This window comes from Schistocerca cancellata, chromosome 2 (assembly GCF_023864275.1).
Source record: "Schistocerca cancellata isolate TAMUIC-IGC-003103 chromosome 2, iqSchCanc2.1, whole genome shotgun sequence".
In the NCBI taxonomy this organism is placed as follows: Eukaryota; Metazoa; Arthropoda; class Insecta; order Orthoptera; family Acrididae; genus Schistocerca; species Schistocerca cancellata.
Genome location: NC_064627.1, coordinates 857,466,915 through 857,493,339, shown reverse-complemented (window position 1 = coordinate 857,493,339; position 26,425 = coordinate 857,466,915). Strand labels below are relative to the sequence as shown.

Here is a 26,425-nt window from a genome sequence, read left to right as displayed (position 1 = left end):
TTGCCTTCCACGAGTAATGGGTATAAAGGCAGGGGCACTACAAATGTAGTGTGTGGAATATAAGTCGAGAATGTGGCTCTCATGGGGAACGTGCTGGCGATAAGTCCCTGCAGTCGCACTATCCTCTGTGTCCTCAGTGGCTCAGATGGATAGATCGTCTCCCATTTAAGCTGGAGATCCCAGGTTCGAATCCCAGTCAGGGCACACATTTTCAACTGTCCCCGTTGACGTATATCAATGCCCGGCAACAGATAATGGTATTGATTTAATTGTCATTTCATAAAAATTAAATGGACTTCATCATATTGCTACAACGGACAAAGAGTAAAACGCAGTCAAGAGCCCATGCACTGTTCACTAAAATGGCCGATAACTTAGACGGCACACACAAACAAGAACTTAAGTGATTAAAAAAAGGGCAGTCCATCAGGAAATGACAGAGCATCAAAAGTTGAGTGTCATGTGCACAAAGTGGTGGGGGAGCACCACTTAACAAATGGCGATGGCTAAAAAGATAGTGCCTGATACGCAACCTAGCTTAAGTGAGCTCCCGGCAGCAAGATGGACAAGTGGGGTCACCAAAGCTGCTGGGAGAGGCTTAATAAAATGGAGCTTGTTCCAATGAAGGGAAGACCAGTGGCGATGCCAAAGTGACACCACCTGCTGACAGACGGCAACACAGAGATCACCGGAGGGAATGTAAGAACTAGCGGGCTGAGATACAAGGACTGCAGCCTTGGCAGCAGTGTCAGCGGCCTCATTTCCTGTCTGACTGACATGACCATGAACCCACATAAACATCACAGTGGCTCCATCAAGACTGAGCAAGTGACAACTTTCTTGGATCCATTGCACTACGGGATGGACGGTGTACAATACACACAGGTTTTGAAGGGCACTAAGAGAATCTGAGCAGATGACACAGTTGAAAAGCCTGTGTAGCAGGATGTACTGTGTAGCCTGACACAGGGCAAGAGCTCTGCTGTAAATACTGAGCAGTGTTTTGGAAGTCAATACTGAAAAACGTTGGTGCCAATGATGAAAGCACACCCAACACCAAGGTCAGTCCGAGAGCCATCAGTGTACACAAAGGTACTATTGCAAAGTTCCATGTGAAGGTCATGAAACTGACGGCGGTAGAATGAGGCTGGAGTAGTGTCCTTAGGAAGCAAATGAAGGCTAAGGTGAACACGGGCCACCGCACGAAGCCAAGGTGGTGAAGGGTTCACACCCACTGGGAAAGTTGCAGGTAACGTGAAGTTAAGCTGCTGGAGCAAGAGCTAAAAGCGAACTCCAGGAGGTAACAGAGAAGAGGGATGTGCCCCATATTGGCGATCAAAGGAGTCATGCATGGCAGACAAACAGCATGCATACCTGCAGAGGAAAAAGTCACAGCGGTAGGACAGTGGTAGTTCGGCAGCTTCGGCACGCAGGATTAGCAGAGTTGAGTCCCATAAGATTTCACACACTTTTTTTTCTCGGCAGCTTCTGCTTACAGACACTCAACCGGGCTAGCATAAATGGTACCTGTTGCTAAACAGATGCAACAAAGGTGGATAGTACTGAGACAGCATAAGACAGATGGACGTGCAGATGCATAAATGAAACACCCGTACTCTAGTTTCCAATGGACAAGAGACCGGTATGAACAAAGGAGGGCGGTTCGGTCTGCTCCCCAGAAAGCACCACTGAGGACACATAGGACATTGAGGGACTGCATACAGTGGGCTGCCAAGACATATGGGAGGTCCAAGAAAGTTTCCTATGGAACATGAGCCCCAAAAATTTCGTAGTTTCAATGAAAGGAAGAGCAACAGGCCCAAGATGTAAAGATGGTGGAAGAAACCAATTATGTTTCCAGAAATTCATACAAATAGTTTCATCAGTGAAAAAATGAAAGCCGTTGTTGACGCCCCACGGTGTAACACCCCAAGAAATCCAAAAACCAAAATAAGAATGTCATGATAATTTAAAGTAGGGAACAGTGTTATCCTGACAGGCACGACAACTTTGACAATAATATAACACCTTAAAGTTTTGATGAACACCAATTTCAATAATTACTGAGTATGTCACGACATAAAGGTAGAAAGAATGAAAGGTTATTTTTAATTAGCTATCACACATCTCAGTAATAAGCGCAAATCAGTACGATGAAAGTTAAGTCCAAAGTAATATGTCAGTCAGAGATAACATTTATTGTGAAAGAGAGTTGTAAACACGGCGAAAAGGAAATTCAATGCGTCTACACTGCTTGATCATGGAAATGTTAGTCGCTTGCTAGCTTACTGGCTATCAACTCGTGAGAGAGCACCGTTTGTTATAGTGCTACAAACGGAACGCTACAAGATTGTTTCTATTCAAAAAGAGTACTACTGCGTGATAGAGATGCGCGGACTTTGTTCTCAGTTATTCTGACTTGAGAACTTGAACTGAAGTGATATTCTGATAGCATACGACGAGTTCATGAACTTTAATTATTGGAAATACTATTGTTGGACTCAACTTTCATCAAAGTGAACAGTTACAACAAAGAATGGACATAGTATCAAAGACTGCAATACCTGATTAGCCTTGAGCAGGAAACATTAATACAACCACATGAAGATGAAGGTAATACAAATATGCCAATTGTAAGTTGTCGTAATTCTCACGATCACCGAACTGAAAAGAATCGTAATTGATCTGATCCATCAGTGTGCGTGTGGTATGATGATTATAAACTAAATGCTAAGAAGGAGCTATAAAAATTGTTCGTCAGTAATGGAAATCTCACATGTTGGCTCCATCACAACTAATTGAAGTGTGTGATAGCTGATGATCAAAATTAATTAACTGTGAACATTTTAATTGAACGAGTGACTTGATGGATATTGAGCATTGAAAGGAGTGTTTTGCCAAAATAATATTACGATGCACAAAAGCAAGATAGCATTATAGATTATCTCTGGATTTGCGTCATGCTGTAGTGAACAATTCTGCCTAGCAACGTAACAACTACTGATACTGAACTGCAAATGAATTTTTCCTCAGTTCAGTGGTGTGAAACGACACCGGTGATGAATGATTTACTCAATACTGCAATAATTAACTAACCGGGCTTAGCAAATAATCATAAAACCATAACAGACGATTAAAATCAGCAGTTCGCATCGCTGAGAAGACTGTGCAGACTCACGAACGGACTTTCATACATTACATGAGGAACAATTTTCTTTACAGATTTTCAGGTGCTGTTCCATGTTATCTGACAGGGACAACCATCACTGTACGTCATGTCTCCATTCCACCGACTGAGCTGTAGCAGTAGTGGCTCACATCAACAGCAACAATAATAGGGGAGAGGGGACGTCACAATGGGTAAAGACGATTGAGATATTGCTGAAGATGCCTCACAATGAGACAGGTCACTAAAGAACTACAACAGGTGCCAAAATTGTCAACAAAAAGGGAACCGGAGATCTCCTGCAGGAGACAGCCTATTATAGGATTAATGGCGATAGCAAAGAGGATAACTCTCAGGACAGAGCCCTGAGGCACACTGTTTTCCTGAATACAGGTGTCCAACAAGGCAGAACCTACACATACCTTGAAAACTCTGTCTTTTAAAAATTCCTGAAGGAAACGAGGCATGCAGCCTCTGAAGCCACACTTGTAGAGAGTACAGAGGATACCAGTCCTCCAGCAGGTGTTGTAGGCTTTCGCTAAATCGAAAAAAAAAAAACAGCCAACAGTTTGGGATTTCTGCATAAAACCATTCATGACATAGGTGGTGATGAGATGGCCAACTGCAGAACGGTGTGCTCGACATCAGAACTGCACAGTGGGTAGTAAATTGCAAGACTCAAGACAACATACCAGCCAGGCATGAATCATACTTTCCGTCACCTTGCAAACACAGCTGGTGAAAGAAATGGGGCAGTAGCTAGAAGGAAGGTGTTTGTCCTTACCAGGCTTAGATATGGGTATGACAGTGGCTTCACACTAGTGTCTGGGAAACATGCCCTCTGCCCAGATGTGGTTGTACATATGAAGCAAGAGAAACAGCTATTCCACCAGAGAGGCAAACAGTCAAAAAATACCAAACTTTGCGGAAGGTTTCAATGAATGTCACAATTTTTCTGACTGGTTTGATGTGGTTTGCCACGAGAAACGTGCTGCAACATATGAATGTGAACATCGTCTGGCCCTTGGGCGGAGTATCGGGGTAAAATGAGAACATGATCTAGCTCCCTCAGAGTAAAGGCGGCATTGTAGCACTCACGCCTCCTCTGCTCGTTTCCGAGGAAGGAAGGCAAGGTGATAGCGGGAGGAGCTCGAAATGTTCGCAAAATGGCGGCCCAAGGTGTTGGAGATAGCAGTAGGGTCCTATGACATCATCTGCTACTGTCCGACCGAAAACTGGGGAATGGACCTTGGTCCCAGAGAGCCATCAGAGGTTGGCCCACATAATGGAAGAGGGAATGTATCTGTTAAAAGAACAATGAAATCCACCTAGCTTTTTTGCTATCCCGAAGAACGCGACGACACTGTGTATACAACTGTTTACAATGAATGCACTTTGCCGTCACAGGATGACAGTTAAAAACATGGAGAGCATGTCTCCGTGCGCGAACTGTGTCACGGCATGCCTCAGTCCACCAAGGGACTGGGACACGGTGTGGTGAAGAAGAAGTGCAAGGAATGGAACGTTCTGCAGCAGTAAGGATAATGTTTGTGAGATATTCCACCTGGTCATCACATCTGGGGAAATTTTGTTCTTCAAAGGTTGCCAAGAAGGAATAAAGCCTCCAGTTGGCCTTAGTAAGCTGCCATTTGGGTGTGCACGTAGGTGTGGTACGAGTCAGCAAATGCATAGCATACAGAAATGGTTACTCGAGTATGTGTCAGACAGAACGGACTACTCGAGACAGTGGGCAAGCTGGGCAGTGCAGAAGGATAGGTTCAAATGGGAATAGGCATGCGCTGAGTCTGAAAGAAACATGGGTGCTCCTGTGTTAAGGCAGAGGAGGTTAAGCTGATTGATGAGGTCAGCCAAGAGGACACCTCTTGGACAGGTTCTGGGATAACCCCAAAGGGGACAGTGTGCATTAAAGTCACTGAGCAGCAAAAAGAGGTGAGGTAGCTGCCAAATAAGCTGGAAGAAGTCTCCCCTGGTGACATCAAATGATGGAGGGATGTAAATGGTACAAAGGGAAAAGGTAAAGTGAGGAAGGAAAAGGTGAACTACAACAGCTTGTAGATGGGTAGACAGGGCAATGGGTTGGCTATGATCATCATCCCGTATGAACAGCATGACTCCCTCATGAGATGGGTTGCCATCCTAAGGGGGAAGTTCAAAACGGACTGGGAAGAAATGCGAGAGCTCAAAGGCATCATGAGAATGCAATTTTGTTTCCTGGACCCACGGAAAAATCAGATGCTGCGATTCTAAGAGCAGCCATAAATCCTCTTTGTTTAACTGAACGCCACAAATGTTCCACTGGAGGAGGGTGATAATGAGGAAAGAGAAGGGGTGCACCTCAGTGGCACCCGAATGCCAGCCTTCAAAGACTCACTGCTACAGGGCGCACAGGCCGGAGAATCCTGCACCATCAGATCTACAGAGACGTCGCCATTCTCCCTCTGTTGATCTGCAGAGTCCAGGGCAGAAAAATGGCAGGTGGTACGCACCAGCGACAGGGAGGTCGGCTGGGCGAGGGCATCACGTGGCAACACCATCGATGAGGATCTCTGAGTCAGTGAAGGAGATCATTTGGCTTCTTCGAGCCTTTCTGGTTGGCAGATGAAAACTCAGATGTTTGTTGGCTGGAGGGACATAAGAAGTCTTCATGGGGGCATTCCTTCTGTCCTTTCCGGCCTGCTGGTTGTGTAGCAGGTGACTTTGCCCTGGGAGGCGACTGTTTGGTGGCTTCTTGCACAGCTGGACGAGGAAACAGCGATGCTACAATGACACTGGGCGATTTCACAACTGCAATGCTGAATTTGAGGTCGCATCTCTGTGTGACCATGTCTTCTATGGAGTGAGATGTAGCAAGAACAGTACTGTATGTGCCAGATGGAAGAATGCGACTAGCCAGTAACTTGCGAGTGACAGGGCAAGGCACTTTTTCTTTTGCCGTATCTCCTGAACAGCCTGCTCAATGAGATACACAGGACAATCTTGAGAGGATGCAGCATGATCGCCATTGCAGTTTTTACAGCGGGGAGGAGGAGGCAGACAACTGCCCTTGTGCACATCTCTACCATATGTTACACATTTGACTGGGAGTTGACAAGACATTCAAGTGTGGTTGAAATGATGGCACTGGCAGCAGCGCATTGGGTTCAGAATGTATGGTCATGATAACTCTATAGCCTCTTGGATCTTGGATGGAAGCACTACTCTATCAAAGGTGAGAAAAAGAGTGCATATGGGCACTAAGGATCCATCTATCTCTTTCATCACCCACTGGATGGCAATGACACACTGGTCAGAGAGGTATGTTCGGATTTCTGCCTCAGCCAAACCATCAGGAAGCCTAGTGTAAATAACACCATGGGAAGAATTCAAAGTTCTAAGGGCCTCAACACAAACAGGATAGCCGTGGAGAAGTGAAGCGGCAAGCAGTTGTTGTGCTTGAGAATCGGAAGTAGTCTCCAAAAGCAAAGTGTCATTCCATAAACGAGAGCAGGATTTCACAAGGCCAGCAATTGCATCAACACCTTTCTGAATAAGAAATGGATTTACCGCTATGATGGACTGACCATCTTCGGTAGACGAAACCAGAAACCACAAAGAACTGTGGTGCAGCTGGGAGGGTCTTTGAATCGGGAGCTCCATTCCGTTTATGTTTGGTAGACATGGATTGCAAAGATGATGAATGGCTCATTGTGAGAAAAAAATCCCCCATGATTGCCAGTGTGTCTGATAGTGCACTCCTTCCAATTGCCCCCCCCCCCCCCCTCCTCAGAGAGGGGCTCACCTGCCCTAAGTGATTGTTCACACCTCACGTCACATCTCCCAAATACCTGACACAGGAACTAATCGGCAATTTGGGAAGGTAGCAGCTCAGGCAATCACGCTCCCTAGGCTTGGCATGTACCAGGAGGTACGTGCAAACCTACATTGACCCAGGGCTAGGAATTACGTGTTACCCAGTTACCTGTTACACGTTAGACGTGTGGGCCGGCCTTCAGGAATGCATGGGGAGGAGGAAGAGAATGAGGAGCCTCAAACACTGAAGCAGAGGAAGGATAGGAGTAGGTAAATGAAGGAAGGAAAAAAGGAACAAAAAACAGCGGTGAGGCTGTCCTTATGTCAGCTACTGAAAATGCAGAACACATTTCCAAAAACACCCCACACGGGTTCCCCAAGGGAGAGGAAAAGGAATAGTAAGAGGATAGACATGCAGCACGGAAGGGAAAAGATGCTGCAAAGGCTGGAGGTCCGTGGTAGCTAACCATGAACCCACCAAAGAGCAGCAAGCCCGCAGAGGGCTCTACAGCTGTGTACTTCATTAATAAATGACCTACAAAATCTTTAAAGGAGATGACACCAGAAGAAGTGTTTACTGGAAGAAAATCGAACCTTTGGCATTTAAAAGTATTTGGCAGTAAGGCCTTCATTCCTGTACCTAAAACAAGCAGACATAAAAGGGATAAGAAGAGCACTAAATGCATACTTGCAGGATACTGTGAACAAAGCAAAGCATGTCACTTATTTCGACCATCCAACAAAAATTAATAAGAGCGAGAGATGTAACATTTAAAGAAAATATTGTTCAAACAGAATATGATACAACAGCATCTAAGAAGTTTCAGGAGCCAATAATTATTCCCACAATGAAGCAGTAGTTGAATATTAACCTATTACAGATGAGGAGTATGATGACTCAAGATGTTTTGTATCTGATCAAAGCAGTTCACAACATTCATCAGATGCAAAAAAATCTCTGACTCCTCACAACAAAGTCAAACGTTCAGAAGATCATCGAGAATCCTGAAACCAATAAAAATGAATGATTATGTGACCTACTACTCTACAGTGACAGAGAACTCAGATACATCATCAGTAGAAGAAGCTTTACAAAGTAAAGAATCACACAACTTTATTCAACCAATTAAAGAAGAATTGCAGTCATATACCAAAAATCAGACATATGAAAGGGCAAGTTTACTTTCAGATATAAACCCAATAGAAACCAAACAGATTTTAAGACTAAAAAGAATCTGCAAGGGAACACCTTTATGTGCAAAGTATGGCTAGTATTAAAGGATCTGCACAGACAAAGGGTGGAAACTAAGAAGGGTCCAAACAGCTTGGTCATTGGTCCCTGTTATGGATGGATCAATCTCATTATATAGAAAAAATATTAAATGAACATTACACTGAGGACTGCAATCCAGTTTCAACACCTTTGGCCATCAGTCAACTACTTACACATTATATGAGCCACAAGACAGACAGAGAGAGAAAAGCCATGAGAAATATGCCCTGAAGAGAAGCTGTAGGTAGCTTGATATGAGCACACCTGGGAACCAGACCTCATCTCGCATATGCTACTGCAATTGTAAGTCGCTTCAACAATGATCCAGGCATGCCTCACAGGCAGGTAGTTAAAAGAATAATGAGATACTTGAAGCCGACTAAGAACTTCGAGTTGCAATTTTCTGAAGAAGAAAATCAAAACATGACAGGATATGGTGATGCACACTGAAGAGGAGAGAAAGAGGACAATAAGACAGTCACTGGTTTTCTGTTTAAATCACAAAGAGTTGTTATTCCCCGTAACAGTACGAAACAACCCATAGTAGCTTTATCAACTATTGAAGGTGAATACCCTGGCCTCAGCTTGTAACAGGCACTGTGACTACAGAGGTTAGAAAAGGAAGCCCCCTTGCCCTGAAAGTGACCCTGTACAGCTTCATTGTGATAACAAAGGTGCAGTTGACTTATCCAAAACAAGTGGCCAAAGTGCACAACAAATGTATAGGAAAGGAAGATCTATGAAGACAGGAGATGATGAGCATTTGTACAATACATCAAGGAAACTGGAGCTACAAAATGATAAAGATGATGATGAATTACACAGGCCAACAATGGAAAATCCAAATATGATACTTAACAAACTATCACCCACCAATTCGTCACATTTTACAGTTAAATTTATTGAAGTAAGTGATTTCTTAGAGAATTTAACAGCTTTTATACAGTTAAAATAATTTAAAAGAAGGTGTAATGAATGTGGATGCCATTGGTAGCACTGCTGAAAAACATTTGCTGGCAAAAAAAGGTAAATTCTATTTTTGTGTCAACAGATGGTGTTTTGTTTACTGTCAACCTAACCTCAATTTCCCGTTTCCTGTACATGTGCTCAGTACAATGTCCAATCGTGGTTGTAAAAACTCTGCCGACAGTTTTTGTTATATTTGTGGTGAATTTGTGATTAAAAAACATCAAAGAAACATTACAGACTTTGTGAAAAAGGTTTATCTCTCATACTTTGGATCTAAACTTGGTGATCAAGATAAATCTTGGGCACCGCATAAGGTATGTTATGTGTGTGTCACAGATCTGAGAAAATGGACCAAAAAGGGGGGAAAAGCCTTTAGATTTGCTGTTCCTATGACATGGAGGGAGCCAAGAAATCATTACGATGATTTCTACTTTTGCAGTGTTGATATTACTGGTCATAATTCGAAAAACAATACAGTAATAAGCTACCCTAACCTTCCGTCTTCCATCTGACCAGTAGGGCATGGTGTAATTTGCTGGTTCCTGAACCACCAGATGATTTAAATTCTATTCCAACAGAAGTATTTTCTGATGTACAGTGTGATTTACATGGACCATGGTCATTGTAATACAGAAAGTCTAGAGCCCAAATTGTTTACTCAGACTGAGCTTAACAATTTGGTTAGAGATCTGGCCTTAACGAAAGCAAAATCTGAATTGCTTGGCTCTAGATTAAAAGAAAAGAACTTATGGGCAGTTGGAGTCAGCATTTACATGTATAGAAAGAGACAGCAGTAATTTTCCAAGTTTTTTCAACAAGAAGGTGATTTAGTGTACTGCTCAGACATTCCCAGTCTGATGAATGAGTTTGGTATTGAATACAAAAGGAAGACTGGAGACTGTTTATTGATTCATCCAAAACTAGTTTAAAGGCTGTTTTATTACACAATGGTAACATGTGTGCGTCTTGTAATGGTCGCCTGGTCGTAGATATAGCTAATTGCTATAATCGCACTATTTCACTCCCATTTACGGAGCTTGTTAGCACTTGATGTTAGGTTGGCGCCATTAAAATGCATTGTGTTGTGGTAATCGCTGCTACTTGCTGGATCACTGCTGTGTCTCGATGCTGATGCTGGCTCTAAATCTGGTTGTCTAGGGTTAAAAACATGAGGTCCCGTGTTTTTTATATGCTTTTGATGATAAAGAACGAGCGAAACCAACAAATATGTAAACTTCAAATATTTATTACTCTGGCGGCCATCTTAATTCCACTGTCCACCAAAGACCATGACACAACACAAAGTAGTATTTCCGTTACATGTTCTTTGCATTGTTTATCCACCTCAAGCAATAACACACAAACACACTTTACCAAAGTGACATTTCGACTGCCTCCCGACCGTTCTTGCTGCTTGTATTTATAACATTGTCAAAGAACTACTAAAAAGAGATATAGTTTACAAGTCACATGTACATCTGTTATCATAATTTGTGCAGAAAAGTTATTAATTTGCATCGAGTGACATAATTTAACATGTTATTAAAATGACAGACAGATTTGTTGACTTGACAGAATAATTCTTTGTTACAAAAAGGCCGTTTTTTAGAAGTTTGTCAATTGACTTCTCTAATTTGCATAAATAAGTAAATAACATGAATTATTAAGAATTACATTGGTTTTCGTCTAAAATAGGATTGATTACGTGAATACTGAGTAAAAACGCTCCTAGTGAACAAATAGGTTTCACTGGGTGATTTTTATTTAAGGAGATCCAAAATACCTAAGTTGGCCACTATTTTTCGTACTTCATATTAATTATTTAAGATGAACTTAGTGTTTTTACATGATGACATTTGCTGTACCAGTGATCAAGTGATATAAACTTTTGTGTGGGTCAGTTACTCAGTAAATTTAATGGTTTGACTGTTTATGCAGACATGTTATGCAATCATTGTTAACATACACAATAACTTTTCTATAATCATAAATACTCGTTAAACTGGTTGAATTTGGAGGGTATCACATACTTCGGTACAGTAAAGCCTTTAATATGTTCCGTTACAGTCTATACCTGTTGGACATCCTGTACATATGAAAAAAATCTATGAAAACCTAGAAATAAGCTACACTGCTCATGGTTGGATGATATGTGGCGATCTAAAAGTAACATGCATGCTCCTTGGTCAGCAAGGTGGCTTTACCAAATTTCCACATTTCTTGTGTGAATAGGATAGTAGGGCTAGGCATCCACACTGGTGCAGAAAGAAATGGCCTGTGAGGGAATCTTTAAAACCTGGTGAGAAGAACATTCTTCGCAAAAACTTTGTAGATCCAAAAAACGTACTCCTACAACCTCTACATATAAAGTTAGGCCTAATGAAAAAGTTTGTAAAGGCTTTGCCTAAAGATGGACCATGTTTTAAGTATCTCTGTCCGCACCTTTCAGAAGCTAAACTAAAAGAAGGCATCTTTGTTGGACCTGACATTAGAAAATTGATGTTTAATGTTAACTTTGAATCCACAATGACCTTAAATGAGAAAGAAGGCTGGGTATCATTCAAGCAAGTCGTTACAAAGTTCTCAGGACATGAAAAATACCCAGAATGTGTTTCCATAATAGCTACAATGCTATAAACGTTTAAAACTTTAGGATGTTTACTGAGCCTGAAAGTTCACTTTTTGAACAGTCACCTTGATTACCTCCCAGACAATATGGGAGATGTTAGTGAGGAGCAAGGAGAGCATTTTTACCAGAACATTAATGTGATGGAAAAACACTACCAAGGCCATTGGAACACCAACATGATGGGGGACAACTGTTGGTCACTTCACTGAGAAGTTCAGCAAGTAACTCATCGTAGAAAAATATATCTAAAAACAAAGATGATGTGACTTACCAAACGAAAGTGTTGGCATATTGATAGACACACAAACAAACACAAACATACACACAAAATTCGAGCTTTCGCAATCAACGGTTGCTTCATCAGGAAAGAGGGAAGGAGAGGGAAAGACGAAAGGATGTGGGTTTTAAGGGAGAGGGTAAGGAGTCATTCCAATCCCGGGAGCGGAAAGACTTACCTTAGGAGGGAAAAAGGACAGGTATACACTCGCGCACACACACACATATCCATCCAGAAAAAGCTACACAAGAAGCTTCAAAGAAAAAAAGAGAAAGAAAATACAAACCAATTCCAGCTGAGTGAAACCTCTATTGACACACAGTATTGTTTTAAGTAGCTTACTGTAAATACAAACCATGCTTATGTTGTAACAAAGCATTTAATTAATTTCCCTGTTTACTATTTAGCATAGGAATTTTATACTATATAATAAAAAGCATGTTGCACAAAAACTATGGGTGATCCAAAAAAACTAAGGCCAGATTTTGATTCAGCTCATACAAATCTATAAAGATCAGCTATCAAAGTAAAAAGAAGTTTTTCAAAAAAAAATTTTTCATTGGCCTGTGTTATGTACTTAAAAAAAAGTTCAAACATGTAAAGAAATATATACATCAATCATGTTTCTCTTAGCTATATTTTTGCATTAAGAATATACAGACATAGAGGGCCATTAAGAAAGAGTGAGAGGAAAAACACAGACGTAATAATGTATAACTGACACAATGTCAACGCTTTCCTACATAAAACAAACATATAAGAAACCAGAACTGAGAATATTAGAAAAACAAGGTTCACTTACCACCAATAACTTTTCTTCCAATCTCTTCCTCTTGTGCAGATCCCTGTAGTACAAACCTGTGAAGAATTATTTGCACAGGAATAACAACATGAATCTTATTTGACATTTGAGTGAAACATGACAAAATATTTTCTGTTATTTCTGAAATATTCAACAAAATCTACTGATGAATCCTCAACTAAAATTCCTATTTCTATTTATAATTTCAATAACAACATAACAGCCTAATATATGTATCTCAAATGAAAGAAATGAGCACCACAGTAGCAGCTAGCGCTGACTGCAAAAACAGAACAATTTCATCAACAGATGATAAGTTTATCTGTTACTCATTTAATACTTATTATTTATTAAAGTTATCATCAGAGTTTTGATAAGTTTGTGCCAACCTCCAGTTTTTCCTATTGTGTGCTGATTATTTTATCCCTATGTAACTACTACATTCAACATCAACTATGATTTGTTTTGTTTTGCATTTTTTTTTTCATCTACTATTTTCCTCCCTCTCAAAAACAAAGTTAATTATTCCAAGATGCCATAGCAGATGTCCCACTAATATGTCCCATCAAAATTATGAGACAGAGTAGCTGGCCAATATCTACAGAAGGTAAATTTTAGGTACTGCCAAAAGGCACATATAAAAATATGCGCACTATCCTAGCTTTCAGAAATATGAGTGGAGAGGAACAGGCTGGGCGATGTTAAAAGGAAGGGCAACTCACTCAGATGCTAAGAGAAAAGGGACCCACCTGTTGTGAAGACAAAATGGAAAATTGGGGGGGGGGGGGGGGGCGATATAGGTGTGGAGGAAATAAGAACTGTGCCTTCTTCAGTTCAGAGATGAGGGAGGAGCTGCTGCTCACAGGGGAGTTTCATAGAATTACTTCCTCATCTGTTCTTTTTTAGTGTTTCCTCAGTATGTATTTTACCTGACCACTTAAATTTTGATTTACTTCAATAAATTATATTTTCAATGCTTCCAGTTTCTTTTTCTCTCACTTTACCACGGCCCACATTTCACTTCTATGTATTGCCTTGCTCCATATTCAATTGCACAAACTTATACATCAATTAACCCATCTATTGCAAAAATATTCTACTAACACGTAATTTTCATATAGTTGTTGAAAATAACAACAACAACAACAACAACAATAATAATAATAATAATAATAATAATAACAATAATAAAAACCAACAGAACTTTATTTTAAAAATTTCTTATTTTAATATTCACATAGGGTAAATAAGAAATAACAGTTCTCAATAAGGCGTTCTTCTTAGAATTCTTCTGTTATTGTTTTCTTCCTTCTTTTAGTATGGGTGCAAGCAGTTACGTATATATATCAATAAACTCATAAATATGAAATAACAGTTTCCAACACAGCCAGCTTTGAAAATATTAACATGTATTTCCTAACTTTATTCAGTGCTTTTTGAAAACAAGTAAGTTTTCTTTATTGTCATTGCAGAAAAAGATGTAATGTGCATAGTGTATAAATATGAAATAACAGTTTCCAACACAGCCAGCTTTGAAAATATTAACATGTATTTCCTAACTTTATTCAGTGCTTTTTGAAAACAAGTAAGTTTTCTTTATTGTCATTGCAGAAAAAGATGTAATGTGCATAGTGTAGGTTTTCTTGTTGTTACTGATTTTGACACATCCACCACATCTTCATTGTTTTGGATCCTGACCATTCTCAGAGAATTTTCCGTTCTTAGGAAATATGTCCTTGATGCAATGTGTTCTGGTATGAGTTAATTCACATGTTCCTCCAAGAATATTCTCCTTCTAGTCAATTTTCTTGCACTCCAATTAGTGTCAAAGTCTACAAGACATTATAAGCAGAAAATCAACATTATTGTGGGGAAACCATTATTGACAACTTCCTGGTTTTTCATTTGCGGGTCATTCCATATCAAATCACCCAATAAAAAATAAATTTTACACCCACCTCCTTAGATTTTCATGAAATTTGGCTCAAATGGTTCTAATACCATCCTGACAACACCTGCAATTTTTTTTTGCTGTATCTCTTACAGTTTTTTTTAAATAAATTTTTAAAGTTTTTATGTTTTGCGTTTTCTGAACCTTCGTAAATGGTCAGTTTAATTTGTATTCAAAACTTTAAATTTGCTTATCTTAAAAACTCTTTTAGATAACATGATGAATTTTTGCAGCAAGTTTATTTATTATATATATTTGAAGATAAAAATGATGCTATTAAAATATATTAATATTTTCTATGAAAAAAATATGTATTTTTTTCTTTTTTTTTTTTTTTAACGGATGTTTTGTTTTATAAGAATTGCAGTATCTCAAGTCTCAGACCTGATAGAATGCTCAAATTTGTTTTAATTTACTCTTAAACATATAGGCTACTTGATAAAACAAAAATAATGATAGCTTTTTAACATGTTTATTAATTATAGTAGATTACATTAGAATTATGTACAAAGATAGTTTACTTACGACACTTATGTATAACCCAACTGATTGCTTGAAACATTGAATTTTTTGAGTAATTTTGTCTTTTTAATAGACATTAATGCTGATTCAAACTGTTTTTCCACTTCATCCAAGAGCTTTCAGTTCTTTTGATACAGTCTTTTTTGAAGTAATACATTCTCCCAGTGCCGCTTGATTGAGGTGCGTCTACTACACAGACTATGTGCTCCAAAGGCACTATGCAGGAATCTTCTCTTTCAGGCCAATAAAATGATGCAGCGGGTCCTGAAGGATGTAGAAATAGAATTTCTGCATCTTCTTCATCATTGAATATTGTTTTTACCAGTCCAAAGTACCAGTTACCATCATAATTTGCAGCCACATAGCAATTTATGGATGGTTCAACACGAACCCAATCAGAAGAAGAATGGAAAGAAAAGACTAAGGAGGGTTTTACACTATTTGTAGTCCTTCTAATTTCAAGGTTGTTTGTTGGAAGTGGTTTGAAGTTATGAAAACTTCTAGTTCCAGGAATGGTTCGGGTTGCTGAAAAACTTTTTCTAGTTTTAACCGTAGCAAATCAGCTTCTTTTTTGTCAATAAAGTGAAAATGAATGTTTTCAATATTTTTTTCACAAAACTTATACACATCGATTGCTGTCATTATTTGTTCTTTGTCTGAAAGCTGTAGACTGGCTTTCCTTAAAATTCTTTTAATAGTTCCTCCTAGGCCATCACAAATTGACTTCCCATGACTTGTTGCAAAAAAAGAGTGTTGGGCCTTCAAATTAAAGTCTCTCAAGTGTTCAGTCAAATTTTTAAAACTGTTTCTGTTTTTGTACTGCCCAGCACAACCATCTGTAAAGTAGTGAACTGAGTCAATGTCAGTATGATGTAATGACAGCCACTTTGTAATTTCTTTTTGTACAAAGTTAACAAAACCAGTGTCATGTTCTTGGTCATCACTAATAAAACAGTGGTTGGAAACAAAAACATTGTTTTCCTCATTTCTTAGAAAAACTCCAACTGGGTGTAGAGTACAACCACCTCTATTCCAGTGGTAACTTTGGATCTCATTCTGTATAACAAAGGAATAATTTTCACTGAAATCCATCACAATAATTGCTGTTTTGGGTGGTGGGTCTTCTTTCAATCTTTTAAACGCTGTTGATTGGGATTTTGCTATAAACGAGTGTGGGGTGAGCTTTTCCAATGACCTAACCAATAAAGAAATGTAGTCTTCAACACTGATAGACTGTTTGATCATTTCTGCCCTGTCTGTGTTAACCCACTGACTGATTACAATTTCTTCTTCTAAATCATAATCTTTACTTAGTTTTTCAGTTAAGCACTCTGTTAGCGCAGTATTTGCAGGACAGCTTACGCAATGATGTAGCATGCAGTTTTGGTTTTCTGTGTTGCACACAAGCATCTTAATTAGGTCTTTATAAGATTCTTCAATTTTCACAGCATCCAGTAATAGTTTAACATTCTGGTGGATACTGCATACACATACAGTGTGTGTGCCTGCAGCACCAGCAAGGATACACCATTTAGGTCTCAAGAAACAAAATTTTGAAAATCCTACTTCTACCTTGGGATTCTCCCATTTGAAAGAATAATAGAGTTCTCTCAAGTTACACAAAATGAGTCTTTTTTGCATGTACACATTTTTTTGAACACTTACTTTGTCTTTTGTTCCAGGTAGCACTCTGGAACTTTCATCCTTTTCATAAAAATCTGTTACAAGTCTTACTGTATTTTCAGAAAGAGTTTTACCTTTTTTTGGACCAGGAGTTTCCAAAATACCCTTTTCAGATTTTAGTTTTCTAGCTTGTCGCACCATGTACTCACTTACATTAAATTCTTCCATCACTTTATTTCGAGTCCAAGAATCTGGAGCCAAGGTCAGAATCTGGATTTTTCTAGACCTCCTAACAGATGAAATCTTCTCTTTCATAAGAGAAATCATTACATCAAAATCCTTTGCTTTCTCAACCACACTTTTATCTTCTTCGTCATCATCAGAACTTGGTGCATCATATTTTAATGCTTTTGAAACCGCCTTTTTTGCAGTCTTTTCAATACTGCTAACCTTCCTTTTAAAATAAGACCCTTTACTTTGTTCTGACAAACCATGAAGCTTTATCGGTGTTAAACCTAAATAATCAACAGCAATGTTTGTTTGTACGAGGGATTCATTTCTGGATTCCAATGATTCTAATTCAACCATGACTTCATCATCTGTTTCACTTTCATTGACTTCAAAGCTTAATTTTTCCTCACAAAAGTTACGGCATGTTGAGCAAAGCTTTTGTCCAGGTTTTATGCTAATATTTTTTGTCAGTAACTGTTTAGAAAGCTCCAAGCCTACACTTCTCAACGATTTTTTGATGGGCTTTTTGTGTTTTTTTAGTGGGTCTACACATGTTGTTTGATACTTTTCAAAAACATTTAAAAAGTAGTAGCTGTGGTGTGAACATATATTCTTAAATTCACACAGATTAATTCCAGATCGTAAGTGGATAAAATCTTTTTCTTCCTCACTCAATTCTGATACCGGCTGTAACTTTTTTGAAGGTGTGTAGGTTGTTTGGAAACAGTCAGATTTTTTAAATAACCCTACACTACAGGTTTGAATATCTGACATACTGATTTCACTTTTGGTCTGATTACTGTTCTGGTTACTTTTATAGGATATTGGAAAAGAATCTCTGTAAACTAAGCAACCGTACTTACTGAGAGTTCGAATAAACTTAATAAAATACTATCCAAGCACTATTTAACACTGTAATAATTTTTACTTCAAAACACAGGAGTAACAATACAAAATCCAAGTGTACATTGTTACTCCAAGAAGACAAAAACTTATTTTCGGTGTCTAAGTCACTTGGCATTTTTTATTTTTAAAATATAATTAATATTATTTTAAAAATTAGATAACTATTAAACAGGTTAAAAAGCCAACATAATTTTTCTTTTATCTAATAGCCTATACAATTAAGAGTATTTTAAAACAAATTTGAGCTTTCTATCAGGTCTGAGACTCTAGATATTGCAGTTTTTGTAAAACTAAACATCCGTTAGCTAAAAAAATAAAATAAAAAAATTATAAATTTTTTTTCATTTGGAAGAATTTAATATATCTTTATGGTAATTTTTTTTTAACATTTAGATATAATATACAAACTTATTCCAAAATTTCATACTGATATCTTGAGTATTCTTTAATATACAATTTTTTTTAGTTGTGAGGACACGTTTAAGTTACAATTTCCGACTGCTGAAACAAAGCCAAATCTAAAAACTTTAAAAATTTATTAAAAAGAAAACTATAAGAGATAGAGCAAAAAAATTTTACAAGCGCTTTCAGGATGATAAAAGAAGTAATTGTACCAAGTTTCATCAAAATCTGACATGGTTGGTGTCAAGGCCTGGGTGACTTGACATGGAATGACCCTTGCATATCCGTTAGGTGATCAAGTGCGCCTTCAGCAATTTTCATTGAATCATAATTCAAAATCATTTTTGGCTTCTTACCAGCCCTATAATTGATTTCATCATTACGGTGGCATGTGCCAGTTCTCGTTATTACAGCCTTCTTTTTCCTCTTCGGAAATTAACTGACCACAGTAGCTATGATCCTCCTTGTTGGTCATGTTTTCTGGAAGCTCTGGCTTATTTTAAAGCATAGTTCCTAACATTGTTAACTTCTTTTTCAGGGATAACTGCCTCTTTGTTCTCTGATGTAAAAAAGTTGTCACTTGGCATATTCTGACCTCGTAACTCATAAGTGAGATCAGCAACGACCCTCAAATTGCCTGATTTTATTTTATTTTTTTCCTGTTAAATTTGGGCTTTCAGTGTGTATGAAGATTTTTTGCCACACAGTGTCCTTATTTTGATCCCATATTTTGCCAGTTTATTGGGGAAATATTGTTTGAATGGCAGCAATATCTAAATGCTACGAACTGCATGGTGACAGTAACCTTTGCTTCTAAATCATCAATGTCTGTCCACTGTTTACTATAAACTCACTGCCCCTCAATATTTGATATTTCTATTATTTCATTTTGGTGTGCTGTACAAAGTAACAGTGCTGTAATACTTCAAATGAAATTGATTCTCTTGGTTGCATTCCTGGTAGCTCCTGGTGCACCCCTGATGACATTTGAAGCTGATAGGTAGCCATGTTGTGCTAGCAGGTGTAACTGTCATTCTGTACACCCATTTTACAAAGAAAAGACTGTACACCATTTTGTACAGGCTGTAGACTGTCATCACTGTAATCAGAACGCTTGACATGATCCTCGAACTTGGAAAACACTCACTCAACTTTTTTGGAATTTACGAACCCTTCCAGCTCACCATCTGCCAATGATTTAATTGCCATGGTGTCATAATTCAGACTGAGCAGACACAATAAAGATTCACAGAACTGAGAAGTGTTAAATCATTTGTTTGAAAAAGCAAGAATCAGGTCCATTGTTGTAAGCACAGTGTTTGTTGACTGATCACAGTTTGAGCAGTGATAATCTTATTAACATAAAAAATAACTGAATACTAAAACATATTTGACATTAAAGGTTACGATCCGAAAGTTACATATGTCACTATTAAGGTTTATGACCTACTATTAAAAATATTTTGAAACATTTATTACAGACATATTTCTCATGCATTTTTCAGTCACTGAATTTCATAAAGTTAACTTAGTATTTAAATGATGAGATATTAAAATTATAATCATTGTTGGTCATATAGACCCGAACAAACAGTGGGGTTAAAAACCAATATCTGACAGCAGTAGGCCTCTTAAATAAAGAAAGCTTTTCCTTCCTCTGAGCTAATCTACTGCTAACAACTTCCCTGGTCCAGTCATCCTGCATAGCTAAACCTCTGGAAAAAAGATTGTCATCATTTCTACCAATGAGTCATTCTGAAATTAATCCTCATAAAGTCAGTTGTCTCCTTTTCAACTTCTCAGCATCACTCTCCTCTTAAGTCTTTCTTTCCCCAAACCAATACTCGGCAAAAAGTATGCTGTACATGTCATTCACCAGGTCTGGTCTTCCTTAAAGTCAATCAGATGGGTTATGCTGCCTGCAAATTTTAGCATTTGTTTCCACATAATTCTTCTGGATGTACTGCTGCGTTTTAGAATTAGCACCTGATCCCTATTTCTTTTCTGAGAGTTTCTTTCACTTTTTTCATTACTGTTTCAGTGTGTAGATTGAGCAGCAAAGACACTAAACTGCAACCCTACCATACACTCTCTTAAACATCAACTTATCTTTCTTGACTTTCCACTTTTATTACTCCAGATTATTGACTTTTAAATGTAGGCACAGTATACATGATGCATCTGTTTCTCTTCTTTACAAATATGAATTATTAACGTTGTGGCTGTGCTCTCTTGTAATGCTTTGTGGTTCCTGGCTGGATGAGGAGAGGGTAGTATGATAGATGGGTGGCTGGTTTCCTCTCCCAACAACAAAACATGTACACGTGGTTAAAAAACGCTTTATTACAGGAACCAACTGAGTACTTAACTTCAATGATGTTCAGTCTGAAGTTCTGTGGTTAACAGCAATCAAATAACACATTCCAATTCTTGAATCTTGACCTTGTCCATATCAAAACTACATACAATGACTAATGTTCCCTTAAAGTGTAAGGCAACGACTACCACTCTGTAAGACTAGAACACAGTGCGACATACTGAGGTGCAATGCAAACTGAACCCCTGAGGTGCAATGCAAACTGAACCCCAATGTGACATACTGAGGTACTGAGACCGAGTTATTGAGACAGCTCAGTCGGCAGCAGTAGCCTATATGCACGCTGCCCATCGGGTGTTATCGGCGCGTAACCGTAGGGCACGTCTTTGTCTTCTCTTGTCACAGGAGTGCTTAGTTCAGCACCTGCGATAAAATGTTTCCTAGTTCTGACCGGTGTGCTGGCGAAGTTGTACACCAGCACAATTAAAATGACTGCCAAAAGATTTTCACATTTACCCACTTCATTGAAGCCCAAGTTGCAAGCAGGCCTCACAACAAGCCGGACTATACACAAGTCAGCTGCAGTCACCATTCTACAGGCACTGCATGGCATCCTCAGAGCTAAAGACATCAAAAGATAAGTCACTCAGTGACCATCATCTCCCCGACATGTCATTCTGCCTCTACGGGTCCCAAGTTCAACTGTGGACACCTGAACAGTGTCTCCAACTGGACAAATTCAAGGATTTTTCCAGGGTTTTCAAGGCAAATTTTATCCATGTTACCTTTTTAATTAAATCTGAGACCTTTTTCCAAACTTTATTAGACTATGCACAATTAATTATACATTGTTTCTTTAGTAGTATAAGTCAAAGATACAAATTAAAATATTTTTAAAATATTAAACATTGTATATTGATCTACAGGCAATAAAAAATACAAAATAACAAAATTATAAATTCTGTTTTTGCAGATTTATATATATTCTAACTTGCTGATAAAAGTAAAAAAATGTGCAAATCTGTCAGAATAAAAATGAATAAATCATTCTTTAAATTTTCTGTGTCTGCTGAAATGTTTTGAGGCTTCACTCAATGTAAGTGCTCTTTTTAATGATAATTCTTTGATTTCAGCTTGCTTTCATTTGTTCACTAATTGTTCCTCCTGTTCTCCTTCACCTTCTTCACCTTATGCTTCATATCATCTCTCTACAAAAAAGTGCACTGCAAAAACAGTGCATAAGATTTTTGGCGATGTTGAAATTCTCAACTCCATTTGCATCCTGGAATGAGTCATATATGCATTTTTGAGCAATGAGGGTTTTTTTTCTGTTTGATTTTCAACTATAATTTCAGAGTTTACAGAAAAGCCTTGCACAACAGAAGCATTTCCATTTTGAGATTATTAAAATAATTTGCACAAAATCTCAGAAATTTGGTCATGGATTTGAAGATTTTTGTTTATATTAAACTAGAATTTATCAAGACAATTTTCATGTCTCTTGTAACATTTCATCTCATTTTCAATTCTTTTTTCTCTGCAGATCTCCACAAATTCAAGTTTGACATGGTCTGCCTTTGAACAAACATTCTTCCACTTCATGCCAAATTTTTAAGACATACTGTCAATCTTCTTTGAGCTATTTCCTGGTTTCATGTAATTTTTGGATTCAAGCAGGAAACTTAAAGTACTATTTTAGGAGTGATCTTTCTTGCAACTTCTCCACTATGCCAATAATGCAAGTTTGCATGTTTTCCTTTACTAACAATACTTTTTCTTCAGATATATTCTTAATTTTTTTCAGCACACTACTTCTAGCAAAATCCAGATTGAACTATCCTGCTGTAACAAGATTCTTTACATCCTTTGAAGTCGATTTTCATTAAAGATGAGTTTTTGCTTTTTAAGACATCTAGTTTCACAACCCATTGTTTCAAAATGTTCATAAGATTATGCAGTAACTTACATCATACAGAAATGAAGCAATTAGGACATCACCCTGAAAATCTAATGACAATGGTTCCAACAAACGTGCTCTTGAACTGAAGAATGTCAGTTTTTGGAGCTGGCAAAGTGTCACTGACAGATTCAGAAACAACCATGAAACTTGATGACTGAGCAATAGTTTTCTATTTTTATTATCTCAGTAACATAACTTCGAATTTGTTCATAAATTTCTACAGCTTTTCAGTTGCATTGGCATTTTTAACTCATCTTGTGCCACAAATCGACTTCGAAAAAGATGTAGATCCAGTTATCTCAGCTTATTGTGACCTTTGTGCAGGTGAATTACGAAATAAATAATAAAGCACTCTCAAAATGACACAATTTCCCAATTAGTTTTGGATATGTCTGTTTTGAAAGTGCCAAGTAGTATGTGCAAACTGCAGGTACCAACTTTTAGCAGTTTTATACAACTGAAGGATTCTTTTAGTTATTTGAAAGTTTTAACTTCAAATTGGTCCATTCATTGATAATTGGTATTCCAAACCCAACTACCTATTTACATCTTCAAGCAAATCATTTCGCTTGTATGTTTCAAAAAAGCAGAATGAAAATAACATGTCGTTATTAATGATTTATCATGGTTCCAAATTCGTACATATAAATCCTTTTTTTTATTATTATTTTTTTTTTTTTTTTTTTTTTATAGAAACAGCATTCACACTTTCATCAAATTTGAGTACAATCATTTCATATTTTTCAATGTGAAAGTTGATGTCTCATGTATGGTGCCAATCCATAAACAATATTGTTACAAAGATATGATTTTTGCAATTGCATTTCCTTTGAAACTAGACTACCCAAAAATAACGAAGGAAACAATGCTACATGGGCTGCTAAGCTCCAAACTAACAAATGACTACTGGTGGTATGCAAACACCACAAAATTTCAGCTAGTGTAACGTCATCCGATAGTAAACATCATCTGCAATGTAGACTGATTGCCAAGATAGTTGTGTGGCTTTCAATATACTGTTTTATTTGATACTGGAACTCCTATTAAAAATGATACAATCTATATTAACTAGTAAATAATGCACATTTACAAATTAATAAATTGTACTTCAGATTAAAAATAGTCTACAATATTTCTCAAAATTGGGGTTAAATTCCCACCTCCCTCAAGAAAAATAAAAATCTGTGCAAACAAATATTTTCTTCCCATCCCCACTTTCTTCCTCGCATATACATCTACAGATATTCTCTGCAAGCCACCATACGGTGCATGGCCGAGGGTACCCTGTACCACTACTAGTCATTTCCTTTCCTGCTCCCTCACAAACACAGCGAGGGAAAAACAACTGTCTATATGGCTTTGTATGAGCCCTAATTTCCTGTATCGTTTCTTCATGGTCCTTAAACACAATACATGTTTGCGCCAGTAGACTTGTTCTGCAGTCAGCTTGAAATGCTGGTTCTCTAAGTTTTCTCAACAGTCTTTCTCAAAAAGAACATTGCCTTTCCTCCAAGGATTCCCATCCCAAAGCATTTCTGTAACAGTTATATGTTATTCGAATCTACTGGTAACAAATCTAGCAGCCCACCTCTGAATTGCTTCGATGTCTTTTGATTCATATTTTATTAAGGTTTTAAGTATCTATCATTGAGAAGAATATTGTATGCATAACTGGGCAAACGTGATTCTCATGTCTCAACCTGTATGATGCTTGAACTCGCTTTTGGCTCATACAGATAATCTCACACTTATTAAACAGCGAACAGTCAACTCCACACCTATGGAGTAGCAACATACGTCAAAAATAAAATAGAGAATGCTCACTTGCTATCCACTTCCACAAATGACAATATCCACTCCGTGATAATCAAAATAGTTGAATTGGTCATAAGTAACATTTACAAACCACCAGGATCCGCATGACCAGCAGATGTGCCCCAATCATATTGCCGTCCCGTGGTCTTTGTAGGAAACTTTAACAGCCACCACACGCAATAACGATACAGAACAACTGATACAAATGGTGAAGCCTTAGCAAACTGGGCAGAAAAAAACAACATCCTCTCATTTTCGATACTAAAGATCACAGTTCCTTCAGATCAGCAGCCTGGAAACGGGAGTATGACCCAGACCTTTGCTTTGTCACAGCAGATGAAAATCATTAGCTGCTCAACACAAGCCAAAATGTTTTGCCAGATTTCCCTAACAGTCAACACCGTCCAGTCCTAGAAGAAATTTGCACAAGTATTCCATTGATAACCTCAAGTCCTTGACCCAGATGGAACCTACAAAAAGCAGATTGGAAAGCTTACTCTGAAGACTTTGATAAATGCCCGAGATGGATCCCTCCATCTGCCGATAGCTGCAAAATATTTGTGGGAGCAGTCATCAGTACAGCAAAAAAGCACATACCTAGAGGACACCACAAAGAATACATTCCAGGCTGGGAAGAGAAATGTAAGGAACTGTATAATGACTATCAAAGCAGCGGTGACAGAGAAATAGCAGATGAACTCGTACACAGCCTCCATACTGCACAACAACAGAAGTGGATGGAAGCTACTCAGACCATGGACTTTGAAGTATCCAGCAAAAAAAAAAAAAAAGTATGGTACCTGCTTCAAAAACTAGGAGGAGCCAGCCTTATCACTCGAGAAGAATACCCCACAACACCTAACAAAATTGCTCTGCATATTGTTAAAACATCTAAAGGGATAAACCACCGAGAGACAATAATACACATTAAACTTGAACTTAGAAAGCTGATAGCAACAGCCAGTGTTGACATTAAATATTCATGTGACATCACCCTTCGAAGAGATCTCGGCACCAATAAAGGACACAAAACCAGGTAAAGCCCCCGCACTGCTTAGCATGGTGTACAAATTTCTGGAACAAATATTACATAACAGGATCGGTCAGCAAATGTCTGCTTGTGTCTGTGTATATGCGGATGGATATGTGTGTGTGTGCGAGTGTATACCTGTCCTTTTTTCCCCCTAAGGTAAGTCTTTCCGCTCCCGGGATTGGAATGACTCCTTACCCTCTCCCTTAAAACCCATATCCTTTTGTCTTCCCTTCTCCTTCCCTCTTTCCTGACGAGGCAACCGTTGGTTGCGAAAGCTAGATTTTTGTGTGTATGTTTGTGTGTCTATCGACCTGCCAGCGCTTTTGTTTGGTAAGTCTCATCATCTTTCTTTTTAATTATATTTTTCGCACGTGGAATGTTTCCCTCTGTTTTTTATATATATATATATATATATATATATATATATATATATATATATATATATATATATATATATATATATATATATATAAAAAATAGAGGGAAACATTCCACGTGCGAAAAATATAATTAAAAAGAAAGATGATGAGACTTACCAAACAAAAGCGCTGGCAGGTCGATAGACACACAAACATACACACAAAAATCTAGCTTTCGCAACCAACGGTTGCCTCGTCAGGAAAGAGGGAAGGAGAAGGGAAGACAAAAGGATATGGGTTTTAAGGGAGAGGGTAAGGAGTCATTCCAATCCCGGGAGCGGAAAGACTTACCTTAGGGGGAAAAAAGGACAGGTATACAC

The 26,425-nt window shown here is 38.1% G+C and overlaps 1 protein-coding gene across 1 annotated transcript in view; it reads right to left on the bottom strand.

Moving 5' to 3' along the window:
* The window catches only part of LOC126162792 (ATP-dependent DNA/RNA helicase DHX36-like), a 254,109-nt gene that overhangs the window by 186,780 nt on the left and 40,904 nt on the right, over nt 1-26,425 (bottom strand). The window contains exon 3 of the mRNA XM_049919511.1: nt 12,927-12,982. Within this exon, the coding sequence (XP_049775468.1) occupies nt 12,927-12,982 (56 nt within the window). The remainder of the gene's footprint in view (nt 1-12,926; nt 12,983-26,425) is intronic.